This window comes from Hemitrygon akajei, chromosome 9, assembly GCF_048418815.1.
Source record: "Hemitrygon akajei chromosome 9, sHemAka1.3, whole genome shotgun sequence".
NCBI classification, from domain to species: domain Eukaryota; kingdom Metazoa; phylum Chordata; class Chondrichthyes; order Myliobatiformes; family Dasyatidae; genus Hemitrygon; species Hemitrygon akajei.
This window is the reverse complement of record NC_133132.1, coordinates 167198724-167215921: the sequence shown is the minus strand read 5'-3', so window position 1 is coordinate 167215921 and position 17198 is coordinate 167198724. Positions and strand designations below refer to the sequence as shown.

General features: G+C 41.4%; 2 protein-coding genes across 3 annotated transcripts in view; one reads left to right on the top strand and one right to left on the bottom strand.

The window, feature by feature from the left end:
- Positions 1–5197, top strand: part of LOC140733736 (protein FAM162A-like) — a 37529-nt gene extending 32332 nt beyond the window's left edge. For both annotated transcript variants that reach the window (XM_073057454.1, XM_073057453.1), the window contains exons 3-4: positions 1791–1899; positions 4491–5197. In XM_073057454.1, coding sequence (XP_072913555.1) covers positions 1791–1899; positions 4491–4610 — 229 coding nt within the window. In that variant the 3' untranslated portion in view covers positions 4611–5197. The remainder of the gene's footprint in view (positions 1–1790; positions 1900–4490) is intronic.
- Positions 5198–6258: 1061 nt separating this feature from the next.
- The window catches only part of kpna5 (karyopherin alpha 5 (importin alpha 6)), a 54463-nt gene continuing 43523 nt past the window's right edge, over positions 6259–17198 (bottom strand). The window contains exon 14 of the mRNA XM_073057448.1: positions 6259–10068. Coding sequence (XP_072913549.1) covers positions 9881–10068 — 188 coding nt within the window. The 3' untranslated portion in view covers positions 6259–9880. The remainder of the gene's footprint in view (positions 10069–17198) is intronic.

The window sequence follows — 17198 nt, the reverse complement described above, 5'->3', positions numbered from 1 at the left end:
AAGTAGATCATCAAAGAAACTATTTCAACTGGCTGGCGAGTAATACACCAGATGGCAATGTTAACATAATTATTATGGTGTTAGGTTGATAGGACACTCTACCACAACAATGGAAGCCAGTTTCAGTTTTCACAAAATTAATTAGCTGAAATGGAAACCCCTTGTATTCAAGAAAAATGTCACAGACACAATGAGTTGCATAGGGTTTAAATCCAAGCTTTAATTCAAAGAGTATCTCAACCTTGTCGTCTTCATTCAAAATGGGTAAAAACAACTTGCTACCATACTTAAATGGCTGGCATCATTTAAAAGTACAGTATACATTTGCTAGAATATATACACCATAATCACGTGGAGTATTGTGCGCAGTTTTGGGCTCTTTTTAGAAAGGATATATTGACATCGGAGAGGGTTCAGAAAAGATTCACGAGAATGATTCCAGGAATGAAAGAGTTACAGTATGAGGAACATCTGGCACCTCTTGGGCTGTATTTCCTGGAGTTTAGGAGAATGAGGGGGGATCTAACAGAAACATTCTGAATGTCAAAAGGCCTAAACAGATTAGATGTGGCAAATTTATTTCCCATGGTAGGGGAGTCTAGGACAAGAGTCACGACTTCAGGATTGAAGGACATCCATTTAGAACAGAGATGCAGAGAAATTAGTCAGAGGGTGGTAAATCTGTGGAATTTGTTGCCACGAGCTGCTGTGGAGGCCAAGTCATTGAGTGTATTTGGCAGAGATAGATCGGTTCTTGATTAGCCAGGATATCAAAGGCTATGGGGAGAAGACAGGGGAGTGGGGATGACTGGAAGAATTGGATCAGTCCATGATTGAATGGTGGAGCAGACTCGATGGGCCCAATGGCCTACTTCTGCTCCTATATCTTATGGTCTAATAGATAAGAAGCCAATATAGCTTGAAAAACAATATTGGCTAACTTTGATAAATGGCAGCATATATACTGCTCCACAATCAAACATCACAGGGATAAGCTACGGATCATGTCTAAGAGGTACTGGGCTCAAATAATTCTGCTGTATACTATCAAAACCAGTTGATTCTTCTAGAATACTATCCAATGTTAGAGTGGATGTTGAGAAGGGGATTAAGGGAGTCTAGAACCAGAGGGCACAACCTCAGAATAGAGTGACATCCATTTAGAATGGAAATGAGGTGGAATTTCTTTAGCCGGAGGTGCTGAATCTGTGGAAATCATTGTGACAGGTGGCCGTGGAGGCCAGGTCATTGGGTGTATTTAAGCCGGAGGCTGATAGATTAGTCAGGGCATGAAAGGTTATGGGGAGGCGGCAGGAGAATTGGGCTGAGCGGGCTATGTATCAGCCCTGATCAAATGGCAGCACTGACTTGATGGGCTGAATGGCATAAGTCTGTAACTATGTCTTAAAGTCTAATACTACATTTACCACCCTCTTGTGGCAGCAATGCCTAGATCTTGTTTTGCAACTGTTGAAATCTAATTCAGTAATAAACTTGTGTAGTTTTTGGAGAATGAGCAAGGCCACACATTATCACATGACTTACAGCCTCTGTTCCATTCATTCGGGTAGGCGCGACCATGGTAATATACCAACTGGATTGACTGAGATGTCTAGGCTTTTAACATTCTTCACTTGTTAGGGCAATGGATCACCCACAGAGTGTTCTCCGATGGGTGGGAAACTACCAGAGTAACTGGTGGTGATTAGATAGATGGTGATGGTAAGATGGTGCGGTGCATTCCTTTGAATCAGAGTGTAAATTTCACAGTCTCACTTTGATCTCATTAGATTTCAGACACTAAATGCTGCGAGGAACAGAGCTCGGATAAAGACTTGCCACATCATGATTGGTTTAACCATTTTGGGCTGCTTTGCTATGATTGCATCTGGAAAACAGGTATGCAAGACATCCTTTAAAATAGGCATGCTAAATTATGCATGAAATTCTGGTGATCAGAGTGGAGAACTGAAGTTATGTATCATTTTATGCCAATCAATTAGCCAAAAATTTCCATCATTATTCTCTCTTCCCACCTTTTTAAACTCACCTTACTTTTAACTTTTCCTAAACTCACCTGGCATCCTTCAAATAATTTGGATCATATTCCTGGAATTTTAATGGATTACGAGGAAGTCTTTGTTGCAGTCATCCTTGGATTTTCCGTTCAGTCAGCAATTTCCTGTTTTTGTTGAAGCTGCCAAGTTTAAAGAATCTTGTGCGTTCATTTCTCATTTTCGTGTTTGCACATACTCTGTCACCTTGCTTAATACCCATTCCTGGGTATAGTTTATCACCTATTCCAAATGCTAACTACTCGATTCAGGCTACATCCACACTAGACCGGATAATTTTGAAAATGCCGGTTTCACGTAAAAACGATAGGCGTCCACACTATGCGTTTTTCAAATATCTCTATCCACACTGAAACGGAGATTTTGGTGCATCTCCTCCTGCTGCGCATGCGCAGGACACATCTACCAAAAACAAGCGACATGTTTGGTGTCGAATCTCGCCGTAAAAGTGCGCGTTTGTGTAGTTACAGACTAGAAAAACTTAAAACGATGGACAGCTGTTGGCTCTTGTGCAGGAGAACTTAAAACTAAAAAAAAAACATAGTGGAGCGTACGGAGGCAACCGACAGGGAGTTCACGGACAGATTGACCCAGCTGATGACGAACATTGAAAAACTGACTAACTGTTGCATTAATAAAGTACCTTGTTAAATGTATAAAACATGTCTGCATCAGTGTTATCTTGTATTTCCATACAATGTTACATTAGGCTGTTACACATCTATTGTCAGAGAAGTACTTGCATAAATAGGTAAACCACCTTCATACGAGCAAGGACAGAAAACAGCAGAGTACAGTATATTTATTCAGTAAGTTATGGGTCAAAGTATTTGGTGATTACATTTCTAACTCTTCTGGCTTCAGTCTCGTTGCTGTCTGTTCTGAAATTGTTAGGTTGCGTTCAAGAAAACAATGAAATAGCGCGCTGCTGTCTGACAGCGCTTTCAAAAGTCTCCAGTTACTCCATCCACACTGAGCTGCCCGAGCAGCGTTTTCAAAAATACCCACCCTGGAAAGCGTTTCTGAAAAGCTCCGGTTACGGATTTATCCGGTGTAGTGTAGATGTAGCCTCACTCCGCCACTCTGCGTGTATGCGCATGCATTGCAGCAGAGGTGAAGCAGTTTCAGACTTATAGACATAAACTCCTTTTGAAGACAACTAAATAGCAACATTTGGGTTGGTCTTGAGTTTTTGTACACCCAAGTACAAAGGCATTAAGAATGTGTAGATTTGTATGTTGAAAATCTATTTTAACAAAATTTAAATAATGGCTTAAGTTTAAAAATCAAGGAATTTCTAGCATCTCTAGACTAATCCTTAAACTATTCTATAGCTGTATACAGTAGTCCGTCATATCTATGGGAGATGAATCATAGAATTTGCATGTTGGATTTAAAGATCCTGACAATTACTATCATGAAAATCAAATACTGAATAATTTCTTTCCCCACTGGTGTATGCTGCTTTTTTGCTCTTTTTGCATTTCTTTATTTTAAAATAAGTTAATGGCTATGTTGACAACTTGTCTTCACTAAGGAACAATTTTCACCCCTCAACCAACAGGTTCCTGAACCAGTGTGGACTTCACTCACCTCAACTCTGAGCTGATTCCACAACCTACTGACTTACTTTCAAGGGCTCTACAGTTCATGTTCTCAGTATTACTTTTGTTTGTATTTGCAGTTTGCCTTTTGCACATTGGTTGTTTGTACGTTTGTGTGCAGCTTTGCACTGATTCCATTTCGTGTACTGTGAATGCCAACATGAAAATGAATTTCTGGTAGTTTATGCAGACTTACACTTAGATAATAAGTTTACTTTGAACACAGGCATTGTGTCCTCTCAAACCTGCTCATCCCTCCCTCCTGTGTTTAGTTCACCAGTTCTGATAATAGATCATTGACCTGCAGTACCAACTGAATCCTCACTTATGTTACCTGATCTATAGAACAGTACAGCACAGACCCTCCAGCCCAATGTTGTGCCAAACCAGCTAAAAAAGGAAATCAGAAACCATCAAACTAATCTCGCCTAACTACACAATATCCATATTCCTCCATCTTCCTTACATTTATGTATCTATGTACACTTTAAAACCTCTAATGCATTTACCTCTACCACCATACCAGGCAGCATATTCCATGCATCCAACACACAGCAAAAATAAAACAGCCCTCCAGTATCTGACATTTCTATTCTGGGAAAAAGATACTTCCTGTCCACTCTATTCATGCCCCTCAATCTTATAAACCTTCATCAGATCTGCCCTCATCCTCCGACGCTCCAAAGTAAACAACCCAAGTTTTTCAACATTTTGTGATTGTGTTTCAGATTTCCAGCAGCTGCAGTTATTTTTTTACTCCAGTGAACATGAATTGTGTGTTTGTTCATCCTGTATTCTCTCCACATCCCAGGCTGCTAAACGACACGAATCACTTGCCAGCTGGAATCGAGCAAAAAAGGCAAAATGGAAAGAAGAAGCTCTAAAGGAGCAGCAAACCTCAACGGCCATTTCTGCGGCTAAATCCCGATAACCTTGTGCAAAGAAACCGCAAAAGTCATACAGATTGAAGTTCTTAATTCATGCAAGGTAGAAACTACCAAAAATGATTAACTCAAGACTTACATGTATAACCCACATTTATATACTCTATAGCCATATTTAATTATACTGTCACATTATCCCCCACTGTAAAAAAAATTGCTAATCCACAGGAGTGTATTTTAATTTGATAGCCATTTTTTCCTTCCACACATTAAATTTACCCTCAAAATTTTCTAACCTTAAAAGAACTCTTCACTAATATACTGTCCATAAATCAAATACTCTTTAAATACAGGATTAAAACAAAAGTTCCTATCAGTTATAAATTTTAGATTTTTCTAGGCTTTTAAAGAAAATAATGGTAGGATCAATTGGGAATAAATAGTGTATGTAGAGATTAACAACCAATGCAAAATCCCATGAAAAAGTAGTTTTGGTTGTGCAACAATTAATAGATTCAAACCTTACAAGTTGAACACATAACCTATGATGACATACTATAATATGCATTAAGATACATCCCCTCAGTAAAGGAGTGATTCACAGTTAACTCCTTGGATGACACATTAAAGACCATAAGATATAGGAGCAAAATTAGACTATTCACCTTATAAGTCTGCTCTGGTATTCCATTACCCCTCTCAACTGTTGACGTCCTTAAATACACCCAATGACTTGGCCTTCCTAGCCATCTCTGGCAATGAATTCCAGATTCACCACCCTCTGGCTAAGAAATTCCTCATCTGTTCTAAAGGGATATCCTCGTATTCTAGGGCTGTGCCCTCTAGTCCATAGACTCCCCCACAAGAGGGAACATCCACTCGATGTCCACTCTCTCTAGGCTTTCCAATATTCAATAGGTTTCAATGAGATCCCCCTCTTCGTTCTTCTAAACTCCAGTGAGTACAGAGCCAAAGCCATCGAACGCTGCTCATACCCTTTCTTTCCTGGGATCATTCTCGTGAACACGTCTGGACTTTTCTCCGGTGCCAGATCATCCTTTAAGGTGAGGGAGCCGTTCTCAAAATGAACGCCAACATTGCATTTGACTTCCTTACCACTGACTCAACCTGCAACTTAAAGAGTAAGATTCTCTCTATATTTCCAGTTACCACTCCTTCCTGAACTATCAGAAGCCAAGCAACTATTTTTTTTTATTATTTGGGACATTAGTGCAAAATCCAGCTACTCCATTGTATAAAGACCATTAAGATACAGGAGCAGAATTAGGCCATTTGGCCCATTGAGTCTGCTCTGCCATTTCATTATGACTGAGGCTGCTGCCTTCTCCCTGTATCCCTTCATGCCCTGACTAATCAAAATTGCATTTAACTTGCCATATAGTCAAAGTAACTGATAGCAAAATAATTCAATATTGTACAAGGGCTCTTCATAGCTAAAAGATACACAACCAGTTACAAATGTATAATTAATCTCTTTAAAAATAAGTTGCTTTAGGACAATTAGTGCCTGGATCACGTCAGCAATAAGATGTAGGAACAGAATTAGGCCATTTGGCCCATCGAGTCTGCTCCACCATTTCACCCATTTTTCCTCCAATCCCCAATCTCCCTAATAACAAACAATCTTTTGACATTTCCATGCCCCTCTGAAGAAGGTCTCAGCATTTTTTTAAAAAAAGATTAAAGCAACATAATACAAAAGCAGACACACAACTAAAAACAATGGAGTTAAAACAGCAAATCAAAATCATGTGAATGGATTTTTTATTTTTGCTTTCCAGATATTTCCAAATCCAATACACTTCAATGCAACTGAATAATCAATTAGCTTGTGTACGCTCACAAGATATTCACTAGAAAACTATTCCCCAGTCCAAAAGTGGAAGGAAAAAATGCAACATTCTCTGCACATATACAAAATGCACGAAACAGATTGGAAATCTTCTGCATGGTATTTTACCCTTGCTGATCTTGGCTCAATGCTCCTAGTTCTATTGCAACACAATTTTCAAAAATCCAAACTGGAGAAGGGGGAAGTTTCAGAACAAGGAGAGCGGGATTTTGAGACTGTTGATTCCAAGGCTGTTGCCAGCAACAGTAGAGACAGTAGTAATTCCAAATGAAAGAAAATAGATCCAATAAAGAATGAATTTACTCATGTCAAATTGTACAGCTCTGGTCATTGTAAAAAAATATATACACACACAAAAACATTAGCTTTAATGATGCAGATATGTTAATTTAGAGCACAGATTTTTCAATTCTTTAGAAATTATGATTTATGCAACTATTGCTAGTATATATGTATTGTAATTCTCACTTAATAAATGCAGCTTAAATAGTCTGCTGATACATCTAGCACAGTATTAGTTTTCAGATTCACATTATTTTGTATGACACAACGTAAGTACTGCAAGATGCAGCAAGAGAGCTAATACAAAGTTTAACTCAAAAAAATGAGGCATTGTGTTTTTTCATGTGGCTAATGTAGCAAACAGAAGCTACAACACAGTGCTACTTTTGTTATTTGGCTAGCGCCAAAGAGCACTTGCATTGTGACTTCTCAGTTCTATAGCAGGGATACTGACTGAGCGACCTAAACAAAAACAGCTTTATAAATTTGAGGCAAGAGAACATTTCAGTTAAGACAAAATATAAAGTATCCCTTTATAGAATGTTTATATACTTTGCTTTATCCCTGTCAGATTTATTCCTCATGAAGTTTACTGTTAAATATCTCGGGGCAAAAATATTCTTAAATAATACTGTTGAGATTTGTAGCTAATATTTGGTCATGTTAAATACTGTGCAAATGAAACATCTGAGTCATCTTTCAAAAAGCAGTGACACAACTGTGATCAACTTTACACATGGAGCATCAGTGACCTGTAGCTATTGAAACAGTCATGCATAAACAGTTTAACACACTGCAATTTTGTATTGCTGTTCTACAAGTTTCAAGGGTTTAACTGAGTTCAAGCGTTCAGCTATAATGGTAATTTTAAAAAAATCCCTCAACCAATGAAGTGGCATGTATTACAGACGCTACTTTTCACTGAAAAGCATCAGCTGTAGTGAACAACGATATAATGCAAAGAAATCAGGACATTTACAATAAACTCAGTTCAATACAGACATAATACTAATTAGAACTATGTATTTTAGTGATGGAGCAAGGAGTATTTTAAGTTTTTCCAAATAATTATTTCTTTATATACACACTTGCCACTGTACAGCAGTTACATTTAATTATAATGCAAATTTGGCATTTTTTTATACTTTCAAGCCATACAGATTAACAATCTGTTCCCTTTCTCTTTAGAATTACTTATGGCAACATTAGTAAATAACCAATAACACACTTATGACACATGGGCTTCCTTTAAAATAACAAAAGAGGGTGTTCTATTAGCATGTTCAGCACTTATCTGCTATATCATTCATTATGTTTAAGCCATTCCTTCCTATTTCAGATCCAAGATGGTACAACAGAAAAATTAGCTTTACATTTTGATAATCAATAAAATACATAATAATGAGATTTTCTAAATCAAAATCTGTGTTGAGTACAGGATAGAACTAAGTCATTAGCTTAATATTTAACTACAACTGTCTTCTGAATCATTAAACAATGGAGACGCCCATTTAAAAAAATGGATTTTTAGTAGGGAAGTATTGTGAAAGTAGTGATGTTTGCATATTTACACTGAACCTGCAAAAGCACAATTCAAAATTTTCTTTACAAAAAAAATCAAAATCACTGTACAACATTCTTCACACCAAAGGTTCTCGATTGCAGGTCCTAACTATCTGATAAAGAATTTTTTTTAATGCTGCTGCAACACCGAAGAAATAGCATCTGAAACTGTGGCTGTGATTTTAAATTGCAGAATACAAGTAAAAGATTCCGGAGGATCACTTTTGCCACCATTTCCATTCTTTAATGTTAATGTGGTGACATGACCTTATTTCCTAATCAGCATTATTTTAAAACTTTAATGTTAGGTACCTACTAACCAATTTAGTGATGAAAATTAGTTGCTCTGTACTATTTTTGTACATAACTAGTTTATTAAATGAACTGTGTGGAGTACACAGAAATATCACCTCAAGGGACCATCAGTAGCAGCGCTACTTGAGAGGAAATATGAAGTGAATCACATGACCAAATAGCTTAGTTGTGAAATTCCATTTATGCATTATTAATTAGTAATCAGCACTTTATCTGGTTATCGAAAAACCTTATGGTAATACTTAAGAAACAAATTTCACAAATCGGTGAAGGATTACATCGCCCCTCAGTTCAATCTATTTTTCCTGGAAGGCAAGGGGATGGAAAATGCAGAAGAGGGAGCAGGGCGAGAGCAGAAGGGGGAGGAGGAGAAAGCTCACATATTGCTTCTGATCAGGTATTTCTTATTGGGTGAATCTACCAGGGAATTCTACACACACCTAATTAAATTAACAACATCATGTATAGTCAGCAGTGCTACAATTTCAAGTCTCTTGTTCAGAGTGCAATTATTAGTTTTCTTTTCTAGAAAGTATAAATACATTTACAGGTTTTCATATTGAAATATAAACTAGCAAATGCTGATAATTACTGTTTTTCACATTAACTTGTACTGTTAACAAATACGTTAAGTCAATGACTTTTAAACAATTGCGTCCTAATTTAAAGAGGTAGATTTATCAGCAGGGGGGTACCTATAAACTGCTTACATACACTAGTGTTGAAAGTGGCTGAGATAAGTTCAATTTGCTCAAACCATGCATTTTACTAATGGAAGTGAGAGAATACACTTTTTGGACTTTAGAAAGAATTTTGGTCAAATAGTTTTGGAGTTCAATTCCATTATTCAACACAAAGGAAACCACACCCTGTAACAGTATTTTGAGGCTCCAGAAACAAAGAATAAATAAGTATTCTGCTTAAATTAGGGCTGTAAACAGTTAAATGAAATAGAACTATTTGGATGGCTGTAATTTCAGCTTAAATATTGATGTATCTGCCACTCCAACATCTTTTCTCCAGAGAAATTCAGATGTATGATCCAAATCATATGACAAGATACCTAAATGAACATTAAATATGCAACATGAAATCAACAGCCGCAGTTTAAATTACATCTTAAACTGCAAATAGAAAAGTGCATAAGCTGTCACACATTTTTGCTCTTTCAAAAATGTTCCTAATTTTTTTTAAACTCAACTACAACAGCTTCTTAATTTTGGCTCTGAGGATTTTGTAGTTATGAATATGGTGGCATTGTGGACAATTTCTCCAATCATGCATTTACAACTGGAAACCTTCCATCGGGGCCTCTTGTTGCTGGAAAATGAACTGCTGTTGGCTCTCATCTACCTGCGGTGCAATGCTCGAGTCCTCCTCTTCTATACCAAAATAATGCTCAATCAGGTCAAAGGCTTTCTGATAAATCTCCTGGTTTTCATGACTTTGAAGAAACTCAATTTTGTCCAGCCCTGAAATCACAGAGATCACAATGTCATTTACAAGTAGTAACCATGGTTTCAAACGATTTTCATGAGCCAGATCTGCCAGTTCAATCATTGTGCCTGTCAAACTCAGGTAAATGCCCACCTTGTCAGTATAATTCTCAGCATTTTTAAAAATATTTTTATCTCTGCCAGGTTAGACTAACAGGATTTCAAACTCACCCAATTTCAATGGGGATTGAAGATGAAAGCATTGGGAAGCATAACAGAATACAAATTTCTGCACATCATTTCACTTCCCTTTAATATTTTTTCATGTATTTTGGTTCATAACTTGATACAACATTTGTAAAAATTGTATTTAACATTTAAATATCTGAGTATCAGATATTTAAAATTGTAAAACCATATTTAAAAGCAGGACTAGAGCTTTGCTAATTCTTAAGGGTATTTCAAGAGATTAGGGTTAAAGTTACACAGGACAGCTGGAGGTCCTGTAAGTACAGACCACTCTACTGGATTCCAGTTAACACGGTCAATGCAACTGGTCCGTCACATTCAAACCAGAAGTGTCGTAAGACATATTTTGGACATTTTTTTAAATCAAGTAGTACTTCCTCTATTAGGGACAGCAACAACCAAGTTCAGGGTCAAATCTTCACCCTAGCAATCCCAGGAAAGAGTGAATTTTGAACAAGCATGCTGGAGGAACTCAGCAGGACGGGCAGCATCTATGGAGGAGAATGAGCAGTCAACATTTCAGGCTGAGCCCCTTCATCAGGATTGGAAAGGAAAGGGGCAGAAGCCAAAATAAGAGGTGGGGGTGTGTGGAGGGGGAGAGGAACATTACAGGTTGGCACACGATAGGTGAGACCAACTGAATGGGAAGGTGGGTTGGTGGGGGTCGAGAATGAAACAAGAAGCTGGGGGGGGGGGGGAGATAGGTAGAAGAGGTAAAGGTCTGAAAAAGTGTTGACAGATTATTCCCCTCCATAGATGCCACTTGACTTGCTGAGATCCTCCACCTTGTGTGTGTTGCTCAAGATTTCCAGAATCTGCAAAATCTCTTGTGTTTATCAAAATAACTTGTGTTGACTTGGTACTGTGCAGTTGGGTTATCTAACCATTGTTAAATAAACTCTTGTCGGGCTTCCAGCCAGGTACAGATATCATTTATAACCGGTGCTTCGAAGACAAACTCTGCCACCTTCATCAGGGATGGCGGAGTATCAGTTATAATTGATACCAATGGTTCGTCCATCATCGCCGATGAAGACCTCGACACCATTAGTCACTTTGAGACTGGATGTGGTGTGTCCAAAGATAACTGGTCAGGCCAACTTGGGCATGGAATGTCCTGGCACATGTAGGGCAGACGTGTGTAGGCACTGCAGTTGTTGCGCTGGTGGCTCTGGACTTGCACAGCTCACATTTACGTTGTGCTTCAGCAGTGCGCCTTGCTTCGTAAGCTTGACAGCCCTTGTGGATGAGGCTGCGCCATGTAGGGCGGTTTTGTACCAGAGTTTCCCAGGAGGTCGTGTCTATGTCAAGCGACTTCAGGGAGGCCTGTAGTGTGTCTTTGCAACATTTCTTCTGCCCTCCATGACAGCGTCTTCCAGCATACAGATGACATGACCTGTCCACCGTGTCTGTGCTCTCATCAGCAGTGTGTGGACTGATGGTAGACTTGCTCCAGAGAACATCAGTGTCTGGTACTTTGTCTTGCCATCTGAAGCCCAATATTCTGAGAAGACAATTCATATGGAAATGGTTGGGCTGTCTTGCATGCCTTCGATACACAGTCCACGTTTCACAGGCATAGTTTTGTTGCTGGGCTGATTCCTCGACGTTCCCATACAGTGGAGTGCAGTCTACTGAAAGCAGAACTTGCCTTTGCTATTCTGCAGTTAACTTCTGTATCAATAGTCACTGCTCGGGAGAGGGTGTGCCAAGGTAAGTAAACTGGTCCACTGCCTGTAGTTTCTGTCCTTTGATTGTGATTTTGGGTTCTGTGTACAGTGCATGAGGAGCAGGCTGGTGCGTGACTTCGGTCTTTTTGATGTTGATGGTGAGTCCGAAGTTGTCACAAGCCGTGGAGAATTTGTCCATATTGACTTGCATCTCTTGCTCTGAACCAGCATACAGGGCGCAGTCATCGGCAAAATGGAAGTCTCTCAGAACAGTCTCCTTCACTTTGGTAATAGCTTGAAGAGCTTCCCATCCACTCTGTACTTGAGGCTAATTCCAGCATCACTGTCCTGGAAGGCATCATTCAGCATGGCAGAAAACATCATGCTGAACAGTGCGGGTGTGAGCACTGGCCATCATGGAATTGGCGTACTATCTGAATGAATTTGGCGGGGCAGTCGAAATTTGACATGATCCTCCCCAGGTCTTGTCGGCAGACAGTGTTGAAGGCTTTCGTGAGGTCAACAAAAGTTGTGTAGAGTTTGCGATTCTGCTCCTGACACTCCTCCTGAAGGTGGCACATGGCAGAAATTATGTTAATAGTCCCACCACCTTTGCGAAAGCCACACTGTGACTCTGGCAGCAGGCCCAGCTCCAGATGAGTGACCAGACGATTTAGCAAGACTCTTGCAAGAGTTTTTCCTGTGATGGAGAGCAGTGAGATTCCTCGGTGGCTGTCACATACTTGTTGATTGCCCTTCCTCTTGTAGAGGTGTACGATGGATGCATCTTTAAGTTCCTGAGGAATGGATCTTCGCTTCCAAAAAGACTGGAACAACTCGGTGAGCTTCTCTATAAGTACAGGACCGCTGGGTTTGCAAATCTCTGCAGGTATGGCGTCCGCCCCTGGGGCTTTGCCACTGGATAGCTGGCTGGCAGCTTTTGTGACTTCAGCCACTACCGGTGGGTCACCATGGCCCTGTTGATGTTGACCTGGGGAATCCTGTCTACTGCCTCATTGTTAATAGACGATGGTCAGTTGAAGACAGCTTCAAAGTGTTCAGCCCATCTCTGCAGGATCTGAGCCTTCTCTGTAATGAGAGTTGTACCATCTGTACTCAGGAGGGGGGAGCTCCCGAGAGACTGAGGTCCATAGAGTGTTGAGGGCTTCATAGAATCGTTTCAAGTCGTTTCTGTCAGTCTATCCCTGTATTTCACCTGCCCTGACACTCAGCCAGGCATCTTGCATTTTACGCAATTTATTCTGGACTGTCCTGCGAGCACTGGTAAAGGCGTTTTTCTTGGCAGCTGATGATGGGTCGTTCTGATGGGCACGACGAAGGTGGTGCTTTTCAACAAGTAGAGCCTGTATCTCCCCATCATTCTCATCGAACCAGTCATGCTGCTTGTGGGGAGAGGGCCCTAGCATCTTCAGTGCAGATGAATGGACAGCATCCCAGACGTCCACAGTGCTGCCTGCAAGGTGTAGGTCAGCAAGCTTGGTTTCTAAGTCTTCAGCTAGTGCTGAAGCTATGCTGGGGTTCTTCAGCCTGGCCACGCTGATGCTTTTCATAGCCTTGCTTCCTTGTGGTCGCCTCTTGAGTCTGATGCGGAGCTTCATTTTGGAGACAATGAGCCTGTGATCTGTCCAGCAGTCAGCACCACACATGGCCTTGGTCACTCTGACATCCAGCCTGTCTTTTATCCTGACAATGACATAGTCAATAAGATGCCAATGCTTAGAGCGGGGGTGCATCCAGGAGGTCTTGTTACGGGTAGGCAGGCGGAAAGTTGTGTTGGTGATGAGGAGGTAGTGTGCTGCACAGGTCTTCAGTAAAGAGTAGGCCATTATTGTTACATTTGCCCATTCCATGTCTCCCAACAACTCCCTGCTAGGCTGCAGAGTGGCACCCTACTCTTGCATTGAAGTTGCCGAGCAAGATCAGCTGTTGGGGCTGTTTACTGCTGATAGTAGGGCGTCTAGTTCTTCATAGAACCTGTCTTTCGTCTTGTCCAGATTGGTCATTGTGGGGGCATAGGCACTGATCAGGGTGGCTGTTCTGTAGCAGAAGCTGTAGTGTCATGAGACAGTCGTTCACACCCTTGGGGAGATGGGCAAGTTTCCAAACAAGGTGACTCCTGACGGCGAATCTAACTCCAGCAACACGACGCTCATCGCTACCGTGATCACTCCAGAAAAAAGTGTATCCACCTCCGGTTTCAGTCAGCTGACCTCCGTTAACAAGACGAGTCTCACTCAGGGCTGCTATGTCAATGTTGCATCTTGTAAGCTCTCTGGCAACTAAGGCTGTTCTTCTCTCTGGTCTGTTTGCTGTAGGGTTGTCCAATAGTACGCGCACATTCCAAGTGCCAATGGTGAGCTGCGTCACCTTGCATTTTGTTGTGTTTATTCAACCACCGAGATGGGATCACCGCCAGCCGTGGTAAACTGGCTAGGGTGCAATGAAGCAGGCAATGTTTAGGGCACCTTTTCTAGCCCCTTCCTCATACTACGGAGGTGAGCAGTGTGTTCCTAAAGAGGGCTACTCAGTCGCCCAGTTAGACGCCAAGTTTCACCGCTGCTTTGGTCAGTGAAAAACAACCGTTAGACCCGAGCCGCCTGTGTGCAGGTCTGTGACTACAGCTCCCAGCGTATCCACACCTGCTGCTTTGTCGCTCACCCATCGCCACAGGTCTTCAAAGGTTAGAGGATGATGATGATGGTGTCCAGACTAGTGCTTCATTTGGATTTAAGTGAGGGTGAGTTGCGCAGCGTCAGCCTCACTCTCTCTTCCCAATTCCCATCTGGATCCAGTGGCAAGACAAGAGTCCAGATGGCTGGAGATGGGACTAGGCGCAGTGGATGACAAGGATGTCGTCTGTGTCTTGTCATGCTCTACATGTTCCACGACGCTTGCAGAGATCGCCTTCTTGACCGTTGGACCTTCCATTGGTCTTGCCGGAGTCTGTCTTCACATGCTGGGGTAGACAACTCCCTATCTCACCGAGGGTTTGAGACCCGTCAGCTACCCTCACCTGGTTTAGCCGGCTTGTTGAAGCCATTGCCTGGGGTGTGGCTGCTGTCGCATGCAAACAGCTACAGGGGGCCACAGGTGAGAGCTGAGTGCCAGGTGGGGACCAAAGGTGGTCACACCGCCTGAAAAGGACGCAACATACTCCCCCATCAGAGGTGCTACCCCTCCAACACCCCATACACCTGTACACCTGAGAAGAGTTTATTCATCATATATGCCAGGAAAGCACTAGATCCTTTTTTACCCATTGTTAATTACCCCGATTGTAAATGGAGGCCAAGGAGAAATCGATGCGCATGAGACATTACATTGCAAGGATACAAGTGGAAGACCCTGGGAAGGGTTTCACGGCTAATGTAATAGTCTTTCTGAAATAAGGAAAAAGGGAAATTGATCTCAAAAAAAGATATCAATAAATTAGAGAGAGTGCAGAGACGATTTACTAGGATGTTACCTGGGTTTCAGCACTTAAGTTACAGAGAAAGGTTGAACAAGTTAGGTCTCTATTCATTGGAGCGTAGAAGGTTGAGGGGGGATTTGATCGAGGTATTTAAAATTTTGAGAGGGATAGATAGAGTTGACGTGAATAGGCTGTTTCCATTGAGAGTAGGGGAGATTCAAACGAGAGGACATGATTTGAGAGTTAGGGGGCAAAAGTTTAAGGGAAACACGAGGGGGTATTTCTTTACTCAGAGAGTGATAGCTGTGTGGAATGAGCTTCCTGTAGAAGTAGTAGAGGCCAGTTCAGTTGTGTCATTTAAGGTAAAATTGGATAGGTATATGGACAGGAAAGGAGTGGAGGGTTATGGGCTGAGTGCGGGTAGGTGGGACTAGGTGAGATTAAGAGTTCGGCACGGACTAGGAAGGCCGGAATGGCCTGTTTCCGTGCTGTGATTGTTATATGGTTATATGTTATATGGTTATCTGAACAAAATCTAGGTGGCACTCCAGGACATTACTGGAGCATTCTAATACTGGAGGTGTCAGCATCTCAGCTCTTTCTAGATCGAAGGGGGCATGAGAAGGCCTTGGCATGTAGAATTAAGGAGAACCCCAAGGCATTCTATGCATATGTGAAGAATAGGAGGATGACGAGAAAAAAGGTGGGACCACTAAAGGATAAAAAGGGGAACATGTGCCTGGAGGCGGAGGAGATTGGGGAGGTCCTAAATGAATACTTCGCTTCAGTATTCACAAGTGAAAAGGATCTTGATCAGGATGAGGTCGAGGTAGAGCGGGCCTGTGTGCTGGACAATGTGGAGATTAAGGAAGAAGAAGTGTTGGATCTTAGTAAAAACATTCAGATTGATAAATCTCCAGGGCCGGATAGGATACACCCCAGGTTGTTGTAGGAATTGAGAGATCACAGGAGCATTAGCTATGATCTTTGAATCCTCTTTGGCTGCAGGGGAAGTGCTGGAGGACTGGAGAATGGCAAATGTAGTTCCCTTGTTTAAAAAAGGTAATAGGGAGAAACCTGGGAACTATAGACCAGTGAGTCTTACGTCAGTGGTCTGCAAACTACTGGAAAGGATTCTTAAGGATAGGATCTACGAGCATTTGGAGAAGTACAGTTTACTCATGAATAGTCAACATGGCTTTGTGAAGGGAAGATCATGCCTCACGAGCCTGATTGAGTTTTTTGAAGAGGTAACAAAAGAAATTGATGAGGGTAGGGCAGTGGATGTGGTCTACATGGACTTTAGCAAAGCATTTGACAAAGTCCCTCATGAGAGACTCATCCAGAAAGTCATGAGGCATGGGATAAGTGGAACCTTGGCTGTTTGAATAAAAAATTGGCTTAAAGGAAGAAAGCAGAGGGTAGTTGTGGAAGGGAGGTATTCTGCCTGGAGGTCAGTGACTAGTGGAGTGCTGCAGGGATCTGTCCTGGGACTCCTGCTATTTGTGATTTTTATAAATGACCTGGATGTAGAGGCAGAAGGATGGGTGAGTAAGTTTGCGGATGACACGAAGATTGGAGGAGTTGTGGATGGAGCTGTAGGTGCTCGAAGGTTACAACAGGATATAGATAGGCTGCAGAGTTGGGCAGAAAAATGGCAGATGGAGTTCAATCCGGACAAGTGTGAGGTGATGCATTTTGGAAGGACAAACCAGAAGACTGAGTACAGGATTAATGGTCAGTTACTTAAGAGTGTGGATGAACAAAGGGACCTTGGGGTTCAAATCCATACATCCATCAAGGCCGCTGCACAG